General features: G+C 33.8%; 2 protein-coding genes across 2 annotated transcripts; both read left to right on the top strand.

The window, feature by feature from the left end:
* The first annotated feature begins 1,697 nt into the window (after positions 1–1,697).
* Positions 1,698–8,303, top strand: LOC144425196 (uncharacterized). Its single transcript, XM_078114696.1, has 11 exons — positions 1,698–1,758; positions 1,979–2,108; positions 2,870–2,989; positions 3,662–3,744; positions 4,574–4,705; positions 4,910–5,012; positions 5,320–5,434; positions 5,614–5,796; positions 6,161–6,350; positions 6,952–7,125; positions 7,547–8,303. Exons 1-11 carry the CDS (start codon positions 1,698–1,700, stop codon positions 7,801–7,803), a joined length of 1,548 nt encoding a protein of 515 aa, XP_077970822.1. The 3' UTR covers positions 7,804–8,303.
* Positions 8,304–17,180: 8,877 nt separating this feature from the next.
* LOC144422822 (uncharacterized) lies at positions 17,181–26,035 on the top strand. The gene is made up of 15 exons (XM_078112676.1): positions 17,181–17,339; positions 17,615–17,771; positions 18,458–18,577; positions 18,805–18,935; positions 19,607–19,876; positions 19,947–20,049; positions 20,346–20,460; positions 20,638–20,820; positions 21,146–21,350; positions 21,593–21,704; positions 21,985–22,113; positions 22,636–22,794; positions 23,031–23,140; positions 23,389–23,559; positions 24,062–26,035. Exons 1-15 carry the CDS (start codon positions 17,279–17,281, stop codon positions 24,388–24,390), a joined length of 2,355 nt encoding a protein of 784 aa, XP_077968802.1. The 5' UTR covers positions 17,181–17,278; the 3' UTR covers positions 24,391–26,035.
* Positions 26,036–26,789: the final 754 nt, after the last annotated feature.

Raw genomic sequence — 26,789 nt, 5'->3', positions numbered from 1 at the left:
TACCGACGGAGCCGAATGTAATGAAATAAATTTCAATTGTTCGTATTTTGCCCAGACTTTAAGATTTTTAAAACGGCGATATCTTGCTTAAAAATAATCTTAAGTGCGAAAGAACAAATCAAGTTTGACAAATCCCAAGATCGCAAAAATACGACTCCAATTTATTTATAGTTGGCAGTTTATCACATATTTTATGTTATTTTAGAATAGTATTATTCCATTTTAGTAATACTAATAGTAATCTCGAATCAAACGTGAGTAAGAAATCTCGCAACACAACAGAAATCTCGTTATCCCTTTATTTAATCGCGAAGAATGAAGAATTTCCGATTCCAATTTTGAACCACCTCTCTCTTAAGAATCCTGGCCGCGCTTCTGCTTATGAATAATGTCATTTTTTAATTCCGCCTCTTTGCCACATTTCGAGGTTATATTGTTGTCAGATTTTATCAAAGCTGTTATTGCTTCTTTGAACAGTTACAAAATTAGTCAGTATTTTTAAAAGTAATCCAATAGCTCGCGGAGCCCCTGGGTTTCTCTCGCGGAGCCCTGGGGCTCCGTACGGAGCACTTTGAGAACCTATGTCTTAGATGACAATAATGCAAATTTGTTAAGTGATTTGTTATCGAACCTGTCGAAGATCTGTGTAATACAGTGTATGGTGGGTATGTTGAGATTAGATCTCAATTGCATTTGGGGGGGTTGATGCTATAGGTACACACTAATGAAAGACAGAGGAAAACAATTTCCACTTGTTTATGTTATTTGGTTTTCATAACATCCACTCATGACAACGATGCTAAGCATTATCACAATGCAGTGTTTGCTTAACAAGTATAAAAGGCAATACTTCCATAATTATGGAATTGTGCTATTACATCAGGTATAACTGATGCATGCACACACAATCCATTGTGACTAAGGAACGGTTATTGGAAGTCAATGTCTCCGTGCGTTTGCAACTCTTTTGTTAGTATGATGGGAAGTGGTAGACTGACTCAGTGAACCATCTCAGTTCAACACCCATACGTGACAACTTACGTCCATTTTTCATGATTGTATGTAAAGCCGGTTTCGTGAAATGTTGGTACGGTAATAATAGTAGCAGTTTGGGGCAGTAGAATTATTTTAAAATGTGAATGAAGAAGCTTACACATATATCTTGTAGTTATCACTGTATCGAAGTATTCTCGAGAAAAGGTGTTGCAATGCTTTCGCTTCATATCAGGTGCAGCCAGTACTGCTTCTTGTAATTTACCATAAGAAAGACTCATGGATATCGTCGCAATGTCGGAAAAAAAAAACCAATTCAGTAAACGAACAACGATCTGTGATTAACCTAAAACTGAATATATATATAAGGAAGGGCGAATTTATGTAGTTGGGGATATAGGTGGAAAGGCCGATCTTCTGCGTCACGAAGGTTCAAGTCAGTCGGCGTCTTTCGCCGTTATTTATAATATTGCTTCAACAATAGGAGCTGTGATGTCTATCACGTCCACGTAATGGAGTTGCTTGATATATATTTTTATAAGTATATTTTTATTTTTTTATAGTGGCATTAAATTAATTATATTTTGTATATTGCAGTTATGATAATTGAAACCAAAACGACCTAATCAAAAAGAATTAAAAATTAGGTTGTAATATTTAAGTTGACCACGAATGTCAAAAACTGTGTCCTTTGAATAATAAAGATGAATCTTACAGTTTTGGCGATATTGTTTTCAATCCTCATCACCAGTGCTTCAGCTCAAGGTTAGTTGAATCCTGTTGAATTTATCCTGTCAAACATTTTGTTCATAAATAAGTTTCTTCTCTCTGACAAATGAAATAGCTTCTTATAATAAATGAAAAAAAAACTCATCTGTTAAAAGTACTGTATATATTAATTTAATCTCTCTGTCAAATTCCTTGTTAATAAATGAGATTTGTTATTTATTTAGTTGTTCAATTTTGAATTCGATTACAATTCCAGATACCGTTGTGGTTCAGATCCTTGGAAGAAAGAATGTATTGATGGGTTCGAACTACTTTTCTTCAAACAACGTAGAAATTACAACAAGGCAAAATCTTCCTGTGAAGGATTGGGAAGTTACTTGGCTAAAGTTGATAATGAGAGATAACGACAGTCATTAATTCAGCATTCCCGTGAGTAGAAATTTATTTAGTTCATTTTTTGATCTCTTGGTGTTATTTACTACATGGTAATTACTCAATGTATTGAATTAAACTTTAGCACTAAATAGGTGGGTTTGATTATCTCACTGTTGTTTGTACCATCTTAATGTAGATTAAACACTTATTATATACGTGAGTTGAAATAGGATATTGTTTGTACAGTGATGTACGAGAGCTAAATATTTTACTTTTAGGAATCATGTTGTAGGATCGGGATAATATGTACTTCATTATTTTCACATTATAATCGTAAAACCAGCCTCAGTATTTATGTTAATTTCTACACAGCGATTTATTTACCTTGGATATGCTGTATTGAAGCTAGTAGTTATTCGTAAATAAAATAAACGCAAGAATCAATAGAATTTCTATAGCTTACAAGTTTGTATATTTGAATAAATTGAAGCAAAACCTGTTCTTTATGCAATGGGTTTTTCAGTAATTACTAACTAACATGTACATTCAAAATTGCAAATCACACGTAAACACCGGAACTAACTGGTGATTTTGGATTACGGGCTACGTGGCATAATCAGCGTTTTCAATAATACTTTGTTTCATCACATAAAGGCTATTTAGGTATCTCGGCCCGTCTGTGGTCTAATCAGCTCTCTCAGTCAATTTTTTAATTTTCAATTGATGGCTCCGGTCTCTTAAAAAACTAATAATAAGGTTTTTATATTCTAAGCATACAAAATGCATATAACACCTTTTTCATCGGAGGAAATGACATAGCTAGAGAAGGAGATTGGAAATGGCAGAATGGTACTGATGTGATAATGATAGGAGAAGTGGGATATCAAAACTGGTTTGATTTTCAATTCTATTCACAAAAGTCGCCATGTAAATAACTATTGCTTAGATCAGTGGTTCCCAAACTCTGGGTCGCGTGAAGATTTTCCGAAGTCGCCTTATTTCTGTCAAACATGCGCACACAAGTGAATAGGATTTTAAAATTGGAAAGTGAAATTTGTGCAGGTCGGCAGGTACCGTAAATCTGCTTAACTTCGGAATTTTCGCCAATACCTTGACCAATTAATAATGAAGGAAAAAGTGGGATATCAATTCTGGTTTGTCCATTAACTTTATTTAGGAATGTCTCAAAAAATAAAAACAACATACCGTATGTGCTGCGAGAAATAGTTTTTTAAACACGTATACCATGCAGTATTCAGTATTCTCAATATTATAGTGAAGAGAACTACCACGGCATGACTTCAATGATGATATTCCCTCACTACCGTAGTTTAATTCATTTTGTCGGTTGTGAAATGATGACAAACGTCACTAGATTAGAATTACGGGCAATATGATAAATTAAGCAAAGCTGCAATTGATTTTAACTTTATATTCAATATATCAGTACTTCTCCTGCTTATAGATAATGGGTAGCCATATCTGCGCAACACCTTGACAATAACCATTGCTTAGAACGCGCATAAATTTTATACTTAATTAATACGGCTTCTCAATTTATCAGGAAATATAATCAGCCAAATGGTGGGACTGGTAAAAATTGTCTGACAGTCGGTAGAGAAACGTATGAATGGGTTGATATATCCTGTGATGAAAACTTCTACTACATTTGCCAGAAAGATAATATTCAGTTGTTGTATTTTAATTAGGAAAAAAGGTATCATTGATATTTTTCCTTCGATGACATTAATTAGATGGCTATGGTTTTAGAACGTAATTGTGCGACTCGTCTTCATGTTAATATTTTCATGGATTTTCCCGCTTTTTCATTAATTTGTACAAGTGGTCCGAATATGCAAGGTTGCTCAATTGAAGGTAAAGGGAACGTATCAAGTCGCATAGATTTTACCTAAAGAAACAATAGAGCAAAACTCAAATATATGTACACGAAAGTCAAACCGTAATATTATACCAACAATTCCACAAAAATTATACGATATTCTGAACGAAGCTTGAACTGTGAAAAAGCTATAGAACCCAGAACACTACTATAACAGTACCCGCACTACCCACAGCACAACTCAAATAGTTCAACTTCCTGTCCAAAAAGCTATCACGCAAATAATGGTTGTAAATTAAATATGAATTGAAATAGAGTGTCAAATTGAGAATATTCAATTGTAACTGTTCAATACAGATCACATATACAAATATACAATACAAGTATTGTTTGTCAGTGCCACTGAATGCTTATAATAGAATTATTGGACCTCAATCACTGTATTTAAATTGTGTTACAAACAAAGTTGCACTAACAGTACTAATTAAAAAATGCTTTTATTTGAAAAAAATATAATTATGGTACTTTCAAAGTTTAGTGTTTCTGCTTGCATGAACCAGAGTAATCAACCTAGATTTCCTATTCTAAACCAATTTGTGTTATTTACGGCTTCAAATTTTACAAATTCTGCTTCAGTGTTTCCAGGCCCGTTCGTTAGAATACAAACAATCAATGGAAACCAGAAAAATTGTTCTGCAACAGACTGCAGCACTGCAACACAAGCTGAATGTTACAAATCATCCAGCAAAGTATCAACCGCAACTACAAGTAAATTTATCAAACGTTACAAAATGAATCAGCAACATTGAATCTTCATAATGCAAATATTGTTGATGCGGGATCCTATAGTTGTTATTTTCGAAACGGCAACAGTTGGAAACTCGGCGAAACAGAATCATATGGAGGTGAATATAAATACCGATCTTTTATTTTGTAACCTATGTTAACTAATCTTTTGGTATTTACTTTCAGTGGCTGGAAATCCCACAATCCATCAAATATCAAATACCGTCTGCAACTCTGACTTGGTCGTCTCATGGAAACCACATACAAATGCTGTTGGATTTCGACATAAGTGAGTTTAGGTTTATCAATATTTATTCATAAATTACAAGATTTTGTTCATACGTCATCCCTTCCTCCAAACAGGCTACCAGACAAATCCATATCAATAGTCGTTTCACAACAATGATATAATGTCATCTAAGAAAAGGGTGTAAGCTGCTTAAGTTACATTGTTAAATTTATTAGACGTATTGGTGAGTGTCATCATGTAAATCTATCATGTTGGTCACGACCCGTGTACCCAACATCACTACCAATATCGTTACATGTTGGTACTTGCATTAATTTGTCACTGTCAACTCACATCTGTTTCACAGAATAGAAGTAAGTCCGACCTCAGGTGAATCAACAAGATGGGTGGATTCACCAACATCTGAGAAACAGTCAACCACAATAACCAATTTGTCGCCTACCTCAACCTTTCTAATCAAAGTAAGTAATAATGTTTCAATATACCGTAAAGGATCATTTCTTTTTAATTTTTATTGCGTGGGTTCTAATTCGGGCAAACGGACTTTCTCTCTCAGGAATACGTTTAAAACGTTCTATGCTACTTGACCACTTTGTCCAACTTATCCGTTGCTTTATTATATTGTTAATATAAATTTCAGAAAACTGCATGTGTAACAAAGGTTAACTGTCCAACCAAATATTCTACCATCCGAAGCGCAAGAAAAGACGGATCAACGTTATCTGTTGAATCTTCGTCTATAATACAATACAAGAATACGCAAACTTGCGTCATCTCATGGATCTTATATAACAAAACAGAGACTGGTGATTCTTATACCGTGGTGAGTCGATAATTGCATTGTTAACACAAACTATTTGAAAGACATGTCCTACAACAACTTGGTTGATGGTATGTATATTGGATTGAGAATTTATACGTGTAATATGACTTCACTCTGTGTCACAAAGTTTGGCTGATTCCACAGCCATGCAATCTGTTGCTTACGATCGTAGATCTGTTTTGGTTCACTGATATAAATGACAGATATTGTTTTATCAATATTTTATATCAAAATCATATTCCATTTATCTGGAAGTTTTGGTTTATTGCGTTATCTTCAACAATTTATTTGACACCAATATTTAGAAAATTTAAAATAAAAATTCAATATTTCTGATGCAATTTTTTTATCTGATTATTTATAGGAACTGAATCTAACTTCAACTCCAGTTTCTTCGCAAGATGCAAACTCGGAGATAGACACAAAGCTCATAGAAGTGACGTCATCATCCGGGTATTCATTTCAACCAGAACCAAATCGTAATTATTCTGTTTCGATCAAAATATTCAATTGCTATTGGTCTGTCATAGGTTCTTGTGTGGGAAATCCAAAAGGTATAAATTGAATTCAATTATTATATTTCCAAGTATTTAGATTTGTTCTACTCAATTGGGTGTAATCATTGAGAATTCACTCACTCGTATGAAATTCATGGACAGTGGTTGTCGCATTATCTAAATAAAACTGTATATTTTTCGGAAATTGATTTTCAATCCTTGTTGCGAGAATACCTTTATATTGAATTTCTTTTTGCTATTAATGGGCCAATATTAGAGAACCGTATGTATTATATTGATGTATGATCCCGGCTCAAACCTGAATCAGTATTAAGTTTCAGGAAATAGTTCAAGGGAAATAGTAATTAGATACTAATTATGTTCCGAGAACTATATAAGATTCCAATCGAAACTTTATGGAAGTGAATTATGATTTTTGCAGACACTTTACTTCAAAAAAAATGAAAAAAGTTTGGGAATCATTTATTGAAATATATATTGTTTAGAAAATTATTCTTTTGATTAAGGAATAATGTTCATGCAACTATTCGGTTTTAAAATGAAAATATTGTCAATTTTGTCAATTTTGTTAAAACTTTCAAAATTATTTAAAAAATTTCTAATATTTAAGTTTTTTTTAGCTTATATAATTTTTCAGAAAAGAAATCGTTTGAGTTGAACATCGTCAGTTTTGTGATCGGTTTTTTGATTCCTTTGATCTTCTACGTAATCTTTGGCTTAATCATATACAGACTGATAAATAAGATAAAGAAGTTAAAGAAACATGCAGAAGCGAAAGAACATAATTACGAAAATATACAAGAAAAAGGTGGTGAGATCCGAAAATCACCATTTCCCGTAAAATACATTATTATTGATCAGCCACCGGAAAATTCTGAAATATAAGTAAATAAATATGACATTCACCAGCTTTCCTTTCATCACCAATGCAAAAATATTTAAACAGGAAGATAAGATAATTTGCCTAAGTAAAATATGTATGTCTTCTCCGGTATCATTCTCATCTCAAATTACTAAAAGATGACAAATATTTTGCTAGTCTTTTTTGTATCGTTTAGTCATTATACAAACGTTTACTCTTCCTTATTGTGTAATTTGCTCTTGAGTGACGACAATGAAAAATAAGAAAGATTTGGATATGTCTTGCACTGTTCGCCAATTCTTCGTCAATATTTTAAAGATATTTAATATTTCTCCTATAGTCGTTAATCGAACTTTTTTTAATTAATCAGCAACTCCTTCCAACGACCCAGTTTCTCAACCATCATATTCGAACGTGCTACAAGAAACTGTCGGTTACGACCAAGCTCTTCCTGCGCCAACTAAGCAAACACAAGTGGAGTCAGCTTACGACCAACTATCATCTTCAAATGTGCTGCAAGAAGCTGCCGGTTACGAACAAGCTCTTCCTGCGCCAACTAAGCAAAGACAAGTGGAGTCAGCTTACGAACAACCATCCTCTTCAAATGTGCTACAAGAAGCTGTATAGTAATGCACCCATAGCCTGCATATGAAGTAAGGCAACTGTAGCCTTACCCATTTAAAGTTTTTTCTATCAATCAATCAGCCTACTTATCTTCCGATCAATTTCAATATCTTGCTGCATAGTAAGACAATACCGAAAACTTTATTATTGAAAAAACCCTCGCTTGTCATTTGTGTCGATTTGGTAATTTGACCCATTATTTAATTTCCTTTTTTTTTATGAAATATTTTTTCGGATATGAATATCAAAATAGATAATACTTCATACAAGTCAAACTCATAAAGTATTCGGATTCCATCTTATTTTGAACCATAAATCTGTTGCCTGAAAAATTTTTGAATCTGGTAGTTAAAGAAATTATGATCGAAATAATATCATCACCCTGAATTTATTTTTACATTTTATATACATAAAATTCCTTTTTGTGTCACTATTTTGCAACGTTTTACAGCCAAAATCTAACGTGATTTTTCAATATCTCATGGGGCAAAATTTTGTTACAATATCCGTGTCTTCCTTACCAAAGATATCCTTCCGTTTTGGTGCAATTTTGTTTTATCAACGAAGAAGTGTTTTGATGATGAATTCAGGAATATGTATTTTGTTTTCATGATAAATGATACTTTTATGATTTATTTCTAAATTCCCTAATTGTTTTATGATATTGGAGTACTAATAATAATATATACGGTTACATAAAATTATTTACGGAAACCCTACGAGGTCCGTCGCCTATTCCATATTCCGGCTTCACAAAGATTTTGATCCCGATTTCTTGGATAACACCATTTTAGACTGGACGCTGGCCTAAATTGACTCAAACGACATTAGCTTTAGAATACCCGATAATCCAGCACCATGGCCCTGGTTAAAATACAAATGCTTTCCAATGAAAAATGTAAAAAAGTGAAATTTAAATACACGACGCCATACATACAAGTGACATATCCAATTACGCTAAACAACTAACTAGTTTATTCAGACCAAAGTATTTTTATGGGGGCAAAAACTTTTTAAATTGTTTTTTTCTTGCCCCTTCTGCTCCGAACATGTCTAGGTGCAAGCAATCACTGATGTCTAACGATGTCTTAGAGGAGATCTCCACAGACTCCCTTGTCGTAGTTATACGGAAGCATAATTTCATCTGTTTCGGTTGTTTCGTTTGGAGCAGTGGTTACATTACTACGAGTCGCGAGACCGGGAGGGTGGGGCCAGATGAACATTTTTTTGAATCGTCTAACTTTTGTTGAACATGCAATACTGCTCACGTAAGTCACTAGGATTTGAAATCTCGAAAGTGAAATTCGTGACTAAAACCTGAAGTCCATGTTAAACTTCCACTCGTTACTCACTACAATTTAAGTGGAGAATATTCATATTCTACGGTTCAAACTCTTTCAAATGAACAACTCAACTCACATGACACATTAACAAGACTTAAAAGCTTTGAAAATTTTAGTCACGCACACAGTTTGCGAAAATTTCACAAAAATGTTGGCCTGATTAAAGTAGACTCAACTCCGCTGTACCCTTTGCAGGAAGCGAATCAATAAATACTCGTTCTCATAATGTTTGCGCCAAAGTTGGTGCAGCAAGCAGTTGTTCAAATATCTTTTTGAGTTAGCTCATAATATAACAGCAAACCAAATGACTTGTTTTTAAAAGAGAGATATTCCAGACTTAGAGTAAACGTTTTGTTATGGTTAAAATTACCTAATTACTTACGCGGTCGATTTCATATTTTTCTGATTTTTTTTATATTTCCTCACGGGAGCCACAGAATTGTAGAATCGAACAACGACCCTATTTCTAAGGGCTAAACGTTGTATGAACTTAAAATCATCCATTGAGAAATGTCAGCTAACTTCAATTTAACCCTTACTTGCTCCCTGGTTTTGAACGGTTAAAAAATTCAGTGTATCAAATATGTAAGCCCTTGTATAGAACAAATTTGGACTGCAGTGTTAGCTGAAGGGGATCATACTATAACACCAAGAACACAGATAAAATTTCCGATTCTTACATTGTTACCCGAGTGTTATTGAGACAGGGAAGGTGAGATGACTGTTAAAAATGATCCTTTAAGTTGAATGGTTTACACGGTAAGTCAAATTTGTCAGTCTATTTGAATAAGCTATAATTAAGGGATTTCAAGGTATTTGGAAGTAGATATAAGGTCATAAATGCTAAGATTTGGGACACCTTCATGGAAAGATGTAATATATTCTGTCAAAGCAATCCAAATTGATAAAACGATGATTATGTGTTTTTATTAAAATAGTCAACTTTTTATAGTATAGGCAAACGATTTTGGCTTCGCGATAAAATTGAATCAAGTATTTGTGTTCTGTTAGTTGAACGTTCGGATGCAAAATGAAGAATTTAGTTGGATTTATCATTTTACTCTACATATTTGTAACACCGCGTTCGTTCGTCGTTGCGGACCAACAACAACAAGAACAAGTTTGTCAAAATATATGTTCATTGTTTTGACGACAGAAAGCTCAGTGACGTCACCAGTTAACCAATCAACTCAATGAAGACCAGGAAAGCGGGGTCCACCGGGGGTCAATGGTGACAGGGGAGTAATTGGACCAAAAGGAACCGTGGATTACAATCTAGTCAATGATATGCTGGAAGCAAAAGTTGTGAATGGTAAAGTCAGATCATGACTTTTGTGAAATGAACAAAATTTTTACAAAGTTTTTACTATGAAATATCAATAGCATTTCTCGATCAGTAACCTCGATCATTTGATTTGAAATGCGTCCAATTAGCCATCGTCTTTCACATATGCGTTTTTTGTTTCATTTCTCTTCCAACAAATTATCAAAACATCAGAGCTAACTTATTCGAAAATATATCCATGTTGCAAAAAATAACCTATTAATCCCGAGGGCGAGTTGATTGTTCAATGTCGGGTATGGGATTAGTTAGTCAGTTATTTGTTTCAGATGCATGGACTTGATTATGTTTACAGAGTTGTATTACATTTGGTGCATTACAATATAATGTGGAAAAAAAATAATAAAAATTTATTTTTATATTATAGCAACTACAAGGCTCAGTGCCAGGATCGATAAAATGGAACAAAAATTTGAAAGTGCGTTGGCAAGATTGAGCGACACAATTATGAAAATAGAACAAAAGACTTTAGGTTTGTTGGTTTTCAGTTTCGACCAAAAACGAGAGAGCGATGCTCAAATATAAAGACACGAAATTCAAAACAAAGTACTTTTTGTACAATAAATACTGTTACCGATAGCAAATAAAATCTGATAAATAAAAGTGATAACCTTCTAGCGAAATATACAACCTTTGGGCGCTGGAAATTTTCAAAGCAATTTGTCCAGTAGCGGATGAGAAAAGCGATTTTCCCATAGGGTAACAACAAGAAGTAAATGACTAAAACCAACACAATATTAACAACACATTCCATATGACCATTTCGTGTCCAATTTGTTAATTTTTGATAACATTTCTATAATTATAGTTGACATCAATATTAGGGATCCTTGAGTCATTGACTCGACTTGGACACGAGTCAACCAGACTCGCAGTGACTCGGGGCATCTAAAATTTCAAATCCTGGTCGACACAAAGTCCATTTTGCCCATTGAAATAGACAATGTGTCGACCAGGTTTTCAATTTTTTAGATGAGTTATTTTTCGCGAACACTGGCGCTCCAAAAGTATGTGTATCAATATTGAGGTAACAGATTTTTTTCACCTTCTTTGCATCAAACTATGTTAACAGATTAAACCCTATTCACTTAACTAATATAAACAGCCTCCCAACTCGTGATATAAATAAAAAAAGAAAAATCGGAATAAAATCATGGTCTAATCCTAACCTGGTACACATAGTACGGAAGTACCCAAAAGCTTGTGCAGGTCTGACTATAACAAGACTGTGTTTGTGCGAGAATGTAGTTTGGCAAAAATAATTCGTTTTTAAAAGAAATCTTGCTAGAATAAACTTTTAATTTGACAAAAACTACTTTATAACCAGCACAATTTCTTTCGGCTACATAAATACGACACTACACTTTTTTTGTAAAATATTTACTGCGCCAAAATTTCATACATGCTAATTTATCCAGGTCTAATAGCGTCACTAACATGTAGATCATTGCCTGTTCCCATCACGTAATCACTATTTTATTTCGCGCTTCCCAAATCACCGAAGATTTATTGATGAGGTCTGAAGTTGATGAAGTTTATTATAACTCTATCTGTACGTTGCAAGCGGGTGATTCTAAGATAAGAGCATAATGTTTCATAATGACAGGAAAGTCGTGCTTTAGATTCAGCTCGTCTGGCCTAATTGGTTAAATCTTAGATGCTGTAGACTTGAGTTAACCACTGAATGCTATTGGTCCCAACCCTACAATACCAATATAGTTAGATTACATTCAAAATTGCATTGAAAATCAAAAATATTTTCTACCTTTTGCATCGTTTAAAGCACACATGTAGGAACATATGGTCTAAAACAGTTACTATTATTTTTTTTTTTCAGAACACTGTCCAACGCTCTTATACAACGGGAAATGTTTTCAAGCCATTTTGCATAAAATTCGAGATGTGGAATACCCAGACGCTAAAAAATGGTGCAAATCCAAAGGTTGGGAGCTAGCAAATATCTACTCAATGGAACACTACAACTTAGTACTTGAATACTTACGCAAAGAATCGAGAACTGTTGTTGTATGGCTTGGAATGACCTACAACACAAGAGTAAGTATAACTAACAAATTTTGTTACTTCTTGCCTATAGTGTTTAAATCCAGAACACGGCTACTCAACTATTTTTACCGAAGATCCACATACAAAACTTCAAAATTATTTGGGTCCGGTGTTTCCAGAAATTATATTTTGGCATCCGTAAACGCGCACTTTCTCGAACGGATAATGATACCAGATAATCAAGATTTTTTACTATGGTGTTATCGTTCTTTTCACATATATATATATATAAAACAATAAAAGTCATTTTGTTAAATGAAACTTTAAATGTGGGGCTAATGATTCAAAAGGAAGAATTAAGTGCGTTCCGAATCAAATACTCGAAAGGTCCGGATTCGGACCGCGGTCCGCTAGTTGAGTAGCCCTGGTCTAAAACAAACCCAATATCTTAGTAAAACATTTTTATTTTTCAGACTAAAAAAGTGATGCTTTTCAACGGAGCCAGAGCACCCACTTTACCTTGGCACTTCGATTTTCCTCGTACTATCCCACAAGAGACCTTGATAGCGTTAGCCTCCCAATTGGACCAAAAGTCAAGAATGCAAGGTTTGCACAATGCTGGTCTAGTATGGAAAAGAAATGGACCTTTGTGTGAATATTAGGTAATTTATGGAAACACAAGTATAGGCAACTTGTTACACAAACTTATATTATACAGACTGAGTTTATTCAAATATATTTTAATCTATATATATACGCAAGAATAAACCCATTGGGCTAATTATAAAAATTCTTCACTATTAAGATATATATGTGTGTGTGTAAAACTATTTTTATTATCAACTGCGATCAGAAAATTTGCGTTATTAGCACCCACTTTATCATGCACTGGACACAAAGTAGACTTCAGATGGGTTTGTTATTGTGTTGTTGTTGTTGTTGTTGTTAGACTTTATTTTACTGTTGTTACGAATAAAATCTTTTTTTTCTCTAAACTACTAGGCCAATTGCTTTTAAATATTGAGTGGTTTTCAGTGGTTCGCTAAAAGTTTATTACTTTTATTTCTTTTAAAAATTTCTGTGGGCTCTGAAGGATTGGTTTTTGTGTGCGATGACGTCGTCAAAATAAACAATCGTGCAACCTTGTGGTGGTTTCGCGATCTGGTGGTCAGGCGGTCCCGGTAGTATAATGTGACAGATTGCATACTCATACTACTTCGTTTTGGTCTTCGTTTCCATATATTCGATCATCGCATTCTAGTTTTAATTATTGCGTTTGATGTAAACGCTACAAAAAGGGAATTATCATCTGTAATGATACTTATACTAATGATAGGTAAAATAGGAATAGGGTGAAACATCCCTGTTGTGAAATTGTAATATATATATATTACGAATAATTGGAGCATACATTGGAAGTTTTTTATTCGAACGTTTTGTGGATCGATGACTCCCATAATCAATTATGCAACCAAAAAAACTTTTATTCAAATGTCAGAATGATATTTGTTTTGTATATTGCTCAATAGTATGTTTCATTATCTAATATTATATATCATAGACATTAATACGAATTAAAATACTGTTGGTTTGGTATTGCGTGCTATTGTGTAATTTCCTAGTCATTTTGTAAGATACCAATAGAGGTCGGCACTTCGAATAAAATATTCGAGTCGAATCGAATGGTGAATTATTCGAATCGATTCGAACCAAAACTTCGCATTGCCGCCATCTTGATTTTGTTCCGGTTCGCCATAGTTTGAGGCGAAAACACAGCAAAATTTAATCCTGACATCGGAATCTTTTTGTCCCAGTGAGTTATTGATAAACCTGCCGGTGGCGATAGCAATGTCTAAATTTTAATTCTTGATGTAGTTTACGAGATAATTGCGATAAATTGTAGAAAAACTAGAAATTTCTCAACGATCAGCGCGTTTTTTATTGCTGTCATGGAAACGAAACATCAATCTGGGCTTTTGGCAAAACGCACAATACTAGGGTGACAGTATAAACCACGTGAGAAATTTTGACCAGTCTGGCCCAATAGTTTAGACGCTACAGAAAAACAGACAGAACGACCCTTTAATGAGGGTCTCCTAGAGCGGAAATCTAAGACAATGTTTCTTGTCGTGTGTGAGCACTTAGCGAACTGTATAGGTGATGGATTGTGTGTTTTCAGAAACTTATGTGATAAGAGGACCCATTTCATAAAATAGTCACATACAATTACACATCTCTTAAGTATTCGAGGTTCCAGCCCTAGATGTCACTCTGATGTGTTCCAAAGGAAAAAATATTGGCAGAAATTAGACCTTTTCATCGAAAGCGCATCCCACACTGAAATAGTGGCAACATTAGTCATAAATGTGTATAGTTTGTAATTTTATTCAACTTACGTCTTTGTTTGCGAGCAGAAACCCTTCACCCTTTGTTTTAATTAAGACGTCGAATGTTAGCGTTTTCAATGGGAAATTGTACCATGGGGTGAAATAATCTCAGTTGTAAAATCGTCGTATTATGAATCATTGGAGCACATATTTGTAAAACTTTCATTAGAACGTTGCGTGGATCGATGACTACTCCGAAAATAAGTTGCATGCTCACCAAAACCACGAAGAATGCGAATGGTGGCCTAATTCCACGTAATACCTAAATAATAAAAAAAACGTTTTGTGCATCGTGCGCTTAGGATAAAAGACTGAAACCTAATACGCGGTGTCGTGTAAATATTACAATTGAATTATATTGTTATATTAAATATTATGAAAGCGTTACTACAGTCGAAGTCTCAACGTTGTTATTTTTTATGAATGAACGATACACCTCCGAGCCTAAGTGACCGATTGTAAAGAGACTTTTGGAGAGGAAAAGCGCAAAAAAAAAAATACATTATTTAAATACGAACCAAGCAAAAGCAAATTTTTTACTAGCTTGCTTGATAACCTTATGTTTCCTCAATAAGGTTCAATTAGGTGTTCAATTACGTGCAATAAAGCAAGGTCGTCTGGCAGTTGGTTAAATGCGGCATCGTTTTTTGGAACAATATGCTGTATTTTATCAAATATTCAAACACAATAACCTAATGAAGATATGTTCGATCTGTTTCTACATTCTTCTATTCAAACTTCTGAGAGGTTTAGATAAAAGGAATTACTTAGATGAGAGGTGTGCAACCTTTATTACAGGAGGGCTAGGTAAAAGTAACTGGGTGAAGCCGCGGGCCGCATCTTTATTGAACATGGTCTTTCTGGTAGCTTCAGACACCAAAAATTGTTTCTTTTTGTTATTGATCGTACGGCAGTGGTAAGGGACCTTGCACGAATGGTGAGTTAAAACGCATAAATTGCTGAATAAACTGCTATTCAAATTTATTATCTAACCGACTTTAAACGAATTCAGTGAGAAATACGTTTTTATAACATTGTGTAGTATGCAACAGGATATTGCTCGCTAGTTTTGCTAATATGACTGCTATAGGCTACTACGTAATGAGATTGAAATTGCTCGCACTTTCCAGATTAACTAAACCAAAAACTTTTTTTTTTAGGCAGACCATTCAAAATTGGCACTTCTCCGCGGGCCGCACATTCTTTTTTTGCGGGCCGCATTTGGCCAGCGGGCCGTAGTTTGCACACCCCTGACTTAGGGGCCAATATTGCAAACTTTTTTATCTTAAAAAAATTTAAGATAAACTTAATTGTGGATAGTTAGTTATTAGACATTTACGTTTTGAAATTAACGTTATCATGAATTGTTAAACATGTCGAAGATAAGTGTGATGCGATGTAGGATGCGTGCAAGCTGATGAAAGACGGAAGAAAACAGTTTCTACTTGGTTATGTTACTTGGTTTCATAACATCCGCGTATGATAACGATGACGAGCACATTCCCAGTGCTGTATTGGCTTTGATATAGAGGCAATGCTTTCGTATGGCATTGTGCTATCCCATAAGCTATAACTAATGAATACACACACAATCCATTATGACCGAGGAACGGTTTCCAGAAGTCAATTATATGCGGAAGTGATAGACTGACTCAGAGTATAGTTGAACCACTCATAAGAAAGACGTAATAATTTACGTGTATTTTTTATGATTGTATGTAGAGCAGGTTTCGAGAAATGTTGGTAATTTAATAATAGTAACAGTTTGTAGTAGTGGAATTATTTTGAAATGTGAATGAAAGAACTTACGTATAAGTTGTGTAGTTAGTTATCACTGTTTCAAGGTATTCTCGTGAAAAGGTGTTTCAATGCTTTCGCTTCACACCATGTACATGCCCTACTGCTGGTAATTTACCATAAGAAAGACTCATGGATATTGGGGAAGAAGTATATTAAGGACAGTGCAGTCTTTAGCCAACAACTATCTATGATCAACATGCGAACCGAATATAGGAAGGGGCGCATTGATGTAGTTGAGCATACTGGTGAAAAGACCTATCTACTGCTTCATAAAAGATTGATTCCGTCGACGTCTTTTGCCGTTATTCATAATATTGCTTCAACAATGACAACTGTGATGTTTGTCACGTCTATATACTTGAGTTGCTTTGCCAATAATTGAGATTTTCAATTTTTATAGTTATATGTTTATTTTTTATATTTACAAAAAAATCAGTAGCTATATGTTTTATTTTTTAAAAAGACATTGAATGAATTACATATTTCACATTGCAGTTATTCCAATTAAATTTCAAAACGACCTAATCAGAAGGAGTTAAAATTAAGGTAGAATATCTGAGATAACCACTAATTTTAAAAACTGTGTCATTTGAATAATAAAGATGAATCTTACAAGTTTGGTGCTGTTTGTCTCGATCCTCATAACAAGAGCTTCAGCTCAATGTAAGTTGAATTTTATGTATAAAACCATTTATATCTTATCAAAACTTTTGTTGATGAATAGAATTTTCCTACACTCAAACAAATACAACTGTTTCTTTATAATAAACGAAGAAAACAACAACATTAGAAGCAGTTGGAGTATTCTATTTCAATTTGTTTAAAAATGACTTCTTTGTTGAATAAAACAAATAGCATCTTCAATAACTTTATATTCATTGTTCAATATTAGAACTGATATACCAACTGGAACAATTACAAATACTGTTGTGTTTCAGATCCCTGGAAGAAAGAATGTGTTGAAGGATTCGAGCTGCTTTTCTTCAAACAACGTAAAACTTACAACAGCGCAAAATCTTCCTGTGAAGGATTGGGAGGTTACTTGGCTAAAGTTGTTAATGAGAGAATGACGACAGTCATTAATTCAGCATTCCAGTGAGTTAAAAAGTAACTTATTTTTGATATCTTGGTGTTATTTAATATGTGAATTGTTCTATGTATTGAATGAAATTTTAGCACTAAATAGGTGGGATTGATTATCTCACTGTTGTTTGTACCATCTCAATGTAAATTAAACACTTATTATATACGTGAGTTGAAATAGGATATTGTTTGTACAGTGATGTACGAGAGCTAAAGATTTATTTTACTTTCAGGAAGCATGTTCCAAATATGTACTTCATTATTTTCACATTATAATGGTAAAATCAGCCTCAGTATTTATATTAATTTTTACACAGCGATTTATTTACCTCAGTTATGCTGCATTGAAGCAGTAGTTATTCGTATATAGATTAAAAGCAAGAATCAATGAAACTTTCATAGCTTACAAGTTCGTATATTTGAAGAAACTTGAACAAAAACTGTTATACGCAATGAGTTTTTCAGTAATTACTAATTAAACAGATACATTCAAGTTTACAAAACACCAGAACTAACTGTGGACTACCTGGCATAATCAACGTTTTTCTACTTTGCTTCATCACACAAAGGCTATTTAGTTATCTTAGCGCTCCGTGGTATATTTCAGCTCTTCTCTCAATCGTTTTTTCAATTTTCAATTGATCGCTCCGGTATTTTCTTAAAAAAAAAAAAAACTAAGAAAGTTTTTATATTCTTAGCATACAGGGTAGTGATAACACATTTTACATCGGAGGAAATGACATAGCTAGAGAAGGAGATTGGAAATGGCAGGATGGTACTGATGTGATAATGAGAGGAGAAACAGGATATCAAAACTGGTTTGTTTTTCAATTTTATTTAGAAAAGTTGCAAAAATAAAATAAAAAAATAATATTATTTACTAAGCGAATTAGTTTTTTGATCTCGTATACCATGCAGTTTTTTTTATTATCAATATTATAGTAAAGAGAAATACCACCATCTTGTTAAAAAATTTTGTTAAGATTAGTTCATCAGAGCCTGCATAATTTTTAGACTTAATTAATTAGGCTTGTCAATTTATCAGGAAATATGATCAACCAAATGGTGAGACTACACAAAATACTGCTGTTGAAGACTGTTTGTCAGTTGGAAGAGAAAGGTATGAGTGGGTTGATGTATCTTGTGATGAAAACTTCTACTACATTTGCCAGAAAGGTGATACTCGGTTTTCTATTTTTGACTCAATTTGAAAGAAAGGTATCATTGATGATTCATTATTCAATGAATTCATTATATGACTATGTTTTGATAACAGAATTGTATAACTCGTCCTCATAATGACATTCTCATGGGTTTTCTAGCTTTGTCGTAAATTTGTCTGATATCGTACAAGTGTTCTGAATATGCAAGCTTGCTCAACTGAAGGTAAAGGAAACGTATCAAGTTGCATAGGTTCTATCTAAGAAAACAATAAAGCAAAAATCAGATATATATCAGATAACGAAACTCCAATATTAATATCACCTTCCTGTCCCATAAGCTAGCACTCAATTAAATATGAGTTAAAGTACATGTCAAATTAGGAATATTCTATTGAAACCGCAGGTCGCATCAATACAATTATACGATACAAGTATTGTCTTTCGGTGCCACTGATTGCCTGTAATATAATTATTGCGCTTCTATCACTTAATTGAAATTTTGTAACAAACAGAGTTGCCCTAATAGTATCAACTCAAAAATGCTTTTATTTGCTAAAAATATAATTATGGTACTTTCAAAGTTTAGTGTTTTTGCATGCATGAACCAAAGTAATCAACATAGTTTTCATATCCTAAACCAATTTGTGTTATTTACGGCTTCAAGTTTCACAAATTCTGCTTCAGTGTTTCCAGGCCCGTTCGTTAGAATACAAACAATCAACGGAAATCAGAAAAGATGTTCTGCGACAGAATGCAGCACTGCAATACAATTCGAATGGCACAAAGCATCTAACAAAGTATCAACCGCAACTACAAATAGAGTTTATCAAACGATACAAACTGGATCAGCAACATTGGATTTGCAAAACGCAAATATTGCAGTTGAAGGGTCTTATGATTGTTATTTTCGAAACGGCAACAGTTGGAAACATGGTAAAACAGGATCATATGAAGGTGAATATAAATACCGATATCTGCTTTTTGTAATCTCTGTCAGCTATGTTTTTGGTATTAACTTTTCCAGTGGCTGGAAATCCCACAATCTATCAAATATCAAATAACAACTGCAACCCTAACTTGATCATCTCATGGCAACCACATATAAATGCTGTTGGATTCCCACACAAGTGAGTTCATCTTTATGAATAATTTGATATATCCACAAGATTTAGTTTATGTGCTTCTTTTACACGAAACAGGCCTCTAGACAAATCCGAGTAAATACTCGTTTTGACAACAATGTTATAAAGTCATTTGAGAAAACGGCTGGAGCTGCTCGAGTTACATTGTTAAATTTATTAAAGGTATTACTAAAAGTCAAAACGTAAATCTGTCATTCTGGTCACGACCCAATACCATTACGCATATTGCTACCCGTTGTTACTTGCATTAATGCCAGCATAAACTCACATCTGTTTTACAGGATAGAAGTAAGTTCGACCTCAGGCGGATCAACAAGATGGGTGGATTCACCAACATCTGAGAAACAGTCAACCACAATAACCAGTTTGTCGGCTACCACAACCTATACAATCAAAGTAAGCAGTAACGATTTACTATATTGTTCACATCGATTGTTCCGCATAAATTTCATGCGAATATCTGTGGAAGAAGGTCTCTCTTTTTAAGATCGCCTTTACCTGTAAGGCTAAATTAGTTTACTGCCCCATTTATACTTTCGTTATTAAAATGCCTATATAAATATCTTTTGTCAGATTACTGCATGTGCAACAAAAGATAACTGTCCAACCAAATATTCTACTTTCCGAAACGCAACAACAGGGGGAGCAATGTTATCTGCAGAATCGTCGTCTATTATACAATACAAGAATACACAAACTTGCGTCATCTCTTGGATCTTATCTAACAAGACAGAGACTGGTGATCCATATACTGTGGTAAGCAATATTTTTATTTTGACTCACATTATCCGAAACACACAGCTTTGGTTGAATATATGTCAATTGAATTTAGAATCCCAACGTGTATCATGAAGTCCACATTAAGTCGTGAAGTTTGACTGTTTATACTTACGATCGTAGATCTGTTTTGGTCCGCTGATATAAATTGCACATTTGTTTTTTGTTTATTAGTAATTTATATCCAATTCATATTCCAATCAGCTGGAAGGTTTTACGTTATCTTCAACATCCTTATTTGACATCAATTTTCAGAGCATTTTTAGTGACTTTCGGATGTAATTACTTATCTCATGATTAATAGGAACTGAATCTAACTTCAACCCTGGCTTCCTCACGAGATTCAAACTTGAAGACAGACATGAAACTAATAAACGTGACGTCATCATCCGTGTATTCGTTTCAACCAGAATCAAATCGTAACTATTCCGCTTCAATCAAAATATTCAGTTGTGCTGGATTTGGTCAAATTTTATCTGTTACTGGCAGTTGTCTTGGAAAACCTAGAGGTATATTCAGAATTCAATGTTTGTGTATTCAATTTTGTAATCACTAATCTACTCAACAACTCTGATTAACCCAAGATATGCGAAGTTGCGTAAGTCATTGCGTTCTAAATATGTATCAATTTTCAAATTGAAACGATAATTAGACACGTTTGCAGAACGCTGTTTGCAGCAAAAATGTGAATCCTGAAGAAAAAATCAAGGATATCGTAATGCCTTTGACTAAACACTGTCTTGTATTTTAGCTCCCACAAAGGTTTTTCCGCCTGATAGTTTTGAAGATAACCTAGTTAGCAGCGTATGTGGATTCAAAAAACTCGGAATACAAGCACCAGATGAGACTAATGGCCTTGTCAGGTAAGCTAAATGCAACAGAGTAGAAAATAATATATCGACGATAAAGGTAGTACATTCATCTTCCTATTAGCCTGAAAAAAAAATCAATTGTGCCTGTTCATATATCGTATTAGGTATATTATTCCTCTCCTGTACCAATATAATCACTCGGCTTAAAAGACACGAAAGTTCTGATTAATTTTGATTAGTATCATTTTTCAATATGAACTTTATTCTTCAACAAAACAAGATGTCGGTACAATTTCTGTTATTGTATAATCTATAATCTATTAATTTACAGTTGCATATTCGTACTTGTACGCACAAATTTGAAGGAACACGACGTGGCCTTCTCCTTGACTGACATGATAAATATTAACAACACAGAGAGCGGTGATAAGTATATTGCTAAAGCAATACCTGTTTCAAGGTTGTAAATAGTTTTTATTTATAGAAAATTATATTGCGTGATTATTTAATTAAGCGTTTTAGTTAAACATGATTTGTAAACTTTGCCTGAAATATGAAACATAAGAAAATGATTGAAAGTTTATTGGCGATATTAAGATTAACTAATCGAATAAAAGATTTATTCGCAATCGGTACCAGGGCAATGTAGGTATTACGTAATATATCAGGACAACGGCGATATTTCGGTATAAATTTATAAGATTTTTGACGTTGATTTTTTCTAAAAACTATAACGAAACGCATTGTACTACGAATACTTTACTCCAATACTTTTGGGCTATTGGATGGGCATACAACGCACATGCAAGAAGATACATTGATACTGCATATGTTCGTACCACCATAGATGTATTTTGAAAAGTTTCAAGGTGTAAATACCTGTATGCGTCGTTGCAACGCGGTTTTTCTATTGTCTCGAGCAGTAGCGATATTTCCTGCATAACATATCATATTCTATTCTACATTGAATAAAATATTTTAGCATGAACGATAAGCGAATGAATATTACACTCGGTGATGAATCAATGACAACATGTGACGTAATAAATACCGGAAAAGCAGGGATACAAAATGAAGAAAGTTCTGGAAAAGAAATTTTATTCACAGGAAGGAACAAAAAATTAGATAAAAAGATGTTCAGGTATTCTATATATATCTTAGAGTTATATAGATCATCATAGACTTTTAATTTTTTAATTGAAAGTTTTGGTATTAATATAATGCTATTTCAAAACCGACAGACAGTAAAGATATATGTTAACGTCAAATTAGATTGATTTACTTATTTAATGGTGCTATCAAATCAAATATAATATATACCTATTTCATTTGAGAAATTTATTTTCGCAATGCATAATATAACTTATTTTACTTCAGTGTCTCGATAGTTTATTCCACGCCCTCTGGTGACCAAATAAATTTCAGTCAAAGCCCCTCTATAACGTTGAAACAAGGTGAACAAGAAACTACTGCTAAGAACGATACCGGTAAGAATAACAAATATTCAGATTTGGTTAATTCAAAGCCAGATTATGAAAAAAATTAGCAAATTTCAAACAACACAAGATAACAAGCAAATAGTTTTGAGAATTAAAAGAAGAATAAAGTGTTCTTTTATTGTGAACGTTATATACTATCTTTGTAATTCTAGAGATGATGTTGCTAATTTTAATAAAACTATAATCTCAAAACCTTTAAATATCAACGGGAAATCAGAGTAACGTATTTGTTTTAGAAAAAGAAGCGTTCGAGTTCAACATCATCAGTTTTGTGATTGGTTTTCTCATTCCTTTCGTCTTCTTGGTCGTCTCTGTCTGGATCATATACAAATCGAAGAAAGAAATAAAGAATTTGAAGGAAAAGGCAGAAGTAAAAGAACATAATTACGAAACTATAGAAGAAAAAGGTAGTGAGAAATAATCAGAACTGATGTATAAAATATTATTCCCATAAAATCAAATTCGAAGTGTCATTCAAAGTGTATAAACACAACAGCATACGGTCACAATAAAAGTTGTAACTCCACTTCAATGATAAACACATGCCATCAATGTTGATGGGATAGAAAACGTTTATCAATCAATACAGGTTCTAATAGTGGGGCAATACAATTTGAATATCTCGAGTTTATACAAAATTGGAATGCCACCGCAAATAAAAAGTGAATAAAATTAAAGCCCTACTAGGAGTCACGCCCATTAAATTACTAAAAATTTGAAAGAGCTAGGTCTGTGAACATACCTTCTATGAAGTGATGGAAAAAAACTGAGATATTTTATTTAAAAAATTATTATTTTAACACACTGTCTACCACAGGTTCACTTAGATCTGATTTCTAACAAGATAAGTATTTTAAATCGATTTTTGTTTGTTCTGTGGTTGCTAATTACATTCTTTAAATTAATTAGCAACTCCTCCCAACAATCCAGCTTCACAACCATCATATTCAAATGTCTTGCAAGAAACTGCCGGTTACGAACAAGTTCTGCCTGCGACAACTAAGCAAACACAAGTGGAATCAGCTTACGAACAACCATCATCATCAAATGTCCTGCAAGAAACTGCCGGTTACGAACAAGCTCTGCCTGCGACAACTAAGCAAACACAAGTGGAATCAGCTTACGAACAACCATCATCATCAAATGTCCTGCAAGAAACTGCCGGTTACGAACAAGCTCTGCCTGCGACAACTAAGCAAACACAAGTGGAAACAGCTTACGAATCTTACAACGCCTGATGAATTTCAGCTAAGCAGTAACTATCAGCAAATTACAAAATGTAAAAAATTCAAAATAGTTGTTTATTGACAAAACACTAGGTATACTTGTTACATACAATGTCGTTATTATTGAAGTAGTCAGTCAAGTTGGTGTCGATCGACTTCTCTATCTCATAGCCGGGACAGAGCAATCCTCAGTATCGATTCACTTTTTCACCCAGAGTGTAATCAGCTCTGTAGGTCATGTCGCAAACATGTATATTCCAGCATGCATTCTTGTAAACGACTTGTAGTTCCGGTTAAGTCTGTGTATTATAATACAGCAATAAAAATCAAAAACCTCACTTGAGAAGTTCACTCATTTTGTCTTGCTCGTTATAATTTCCATGCTCGACAACTAATACGCATATACTATAAAATAGGAAAGTTTTATAGTGTCATTTTCAAAGAATGAAAGAATTCTTCTTGTTGACTAAAAATAGAAGAGAAAAATGAAAGATTGCTTCTTATGACTAAAAATAGTCCGTTCTTATAGCAATTGGATGTTATGTATGAAATGCAGTCATTTCATCGGACATGGGATTACCCCTGGTACGTGATGCGCCTGTCTGTAATTTTGCAAATCGTCACCAGTTGAGTCTAGAGATTTTTATTTACCAGGTCCTGCAAATGCATCAAGCTAAAACCATGTGGTGTTTAATTCTATTGTTTTATGCATTTTCACTTGACATTTTTGTTTCGCATTTTAATTAATTGGAGTATCGCTGACTCGATGATGATCTATCAGACCTTCTTAAGTTTCTAAATTTTTATTGTATTTTCTCAGAAAAGGAAATTTTGACTTTAAAGAGTGTTTCACATTACTGCGACATTTTGTTTACTTTGTTAATTTTTCTTTATTGGTATTTGTAAATGTTGCTGCTTTATTTGTACAGACCTATTATTATAATCTTATTAAGACGAGCAAAAGTTAATATCATTTGAACATCCAGCAACGATACCTCTAATTTCTAGTGAAGAACAATAATGTGCTTGGAAATACTTGTGACTGAGACATATATATACGTTAAGCAGTTGAAAAGATCGCAAATGCAGATTTGAGTTTGTTACCTATTCCAAATTTTTAGGAAATTGGCCATGTGTAATTAAATAAGGGTAGAAACTTTGATATTGCAAACTTTTCTCACGAACGTACTCAGAGAAGTTTATATAAAAATTAAGTCTCGATATATAAAAAGTCTCCCCTATTCAAATGGATAAATGTTGGTGCGTTTAAATGTGAAAATATTTTTACTGTCCACTGCAAACAGGAAACATGAGACGTTCACAAGCATTTCGCTATTTATAAGTTACACCGAATGAAAACTATTTTGAGTGATATAGCAAAATTTGAACAATGAGCAGGGTCGTGTAAAACTTTCCTGTGCTGTATATGTGATCTTTCAAATCTTTGTAAATATACGTGGAAAAGGAAAAATGACAGATAAATAATATTTGACAAAGTCGTTTCACAACAATCTTAAATATATCACACATTATCATCTATGAAACTAACATATATTTTATTTCTGCTTTGCATTAAATTTATATTTGTTCGTTATATTGCTCAACAATATGTTTTTAGTATCTAATATTAATCTAGTATATACAAATAAAAAAACAGTTGGTTTGGCATTGCATGTCTTATGTGCAAAAGTGACTCAATGAATTGTGTGTGTGAACTTTTAAATCATTTTACGAAGTGGGACTGATGGTCGTACCGTTTCGACAGGCAGTCACCCAAAGACATACAAAATATTATGGTTTCTTGCGGAACAATAATTTCCTGTTCGACGCAAATAACTAGCAAAGTTGTGAATCGTTCACGTTGCTTCACCTAGTAAGTAGCAGGCGTTATGGAGCAATATTTGCGCGTGGAGTCCTAATCCAAAATATGACAATTATGCCAACATGTGAAACTTCCATTCTTAAAGTGCTGTTTTGGACTTTTGTGAAGACGGTGCCGAGATTTGATGCTGATATTAACTGAGTTGTTTTTTCCTTCTGTGGCATAAATGGTGAGGTCGGTCATAATTCTGGTAGCTCAATCGATTCACATAGGGCGGTGGAGTAGTTGTGTTTTGAATGTAATGCGAAAACGGCGGATCTAATAATGACAGTCTCCGTACCCGCATCGGGGCTTAGCACCTGTTTACTGTCGAGATTCAGTTTCATCAAACTAGTTTGTTTGCACACTCGACACAATACTGCCTACCAGGCGTCAGACCGCGGTTTGCCATAGGTTTGGGTTATTATCATCCGGCTCGTGGTCTTTTTGTAAAAAATCCTACATTTCGCTGGGTGGTTCACACAACTTCTTTTCTCCCTTTACTATCATTCTTATGGACCGATTATCTTAGTAGCAATTTCTACACTAA

Source organism: Styela clava, chromosome 1 (genome assembly GCF_964204865.1).
Source record: "Styela clava chromosome 1, kaStyClav1.hap1.2, whole genome shotgun sequence".
Taxonomy (NCBI): domain Eukaryota; kingdom Metazoa; phylum Chordata; class Ascidiacea; order Stolidobranchia; family Styelidae; genus Styela; species Styela clava.
Note: the sequence above shows the minus strand (reverse complement) of the source record. Positions and strands in the feature narration are given on the sequence as shown.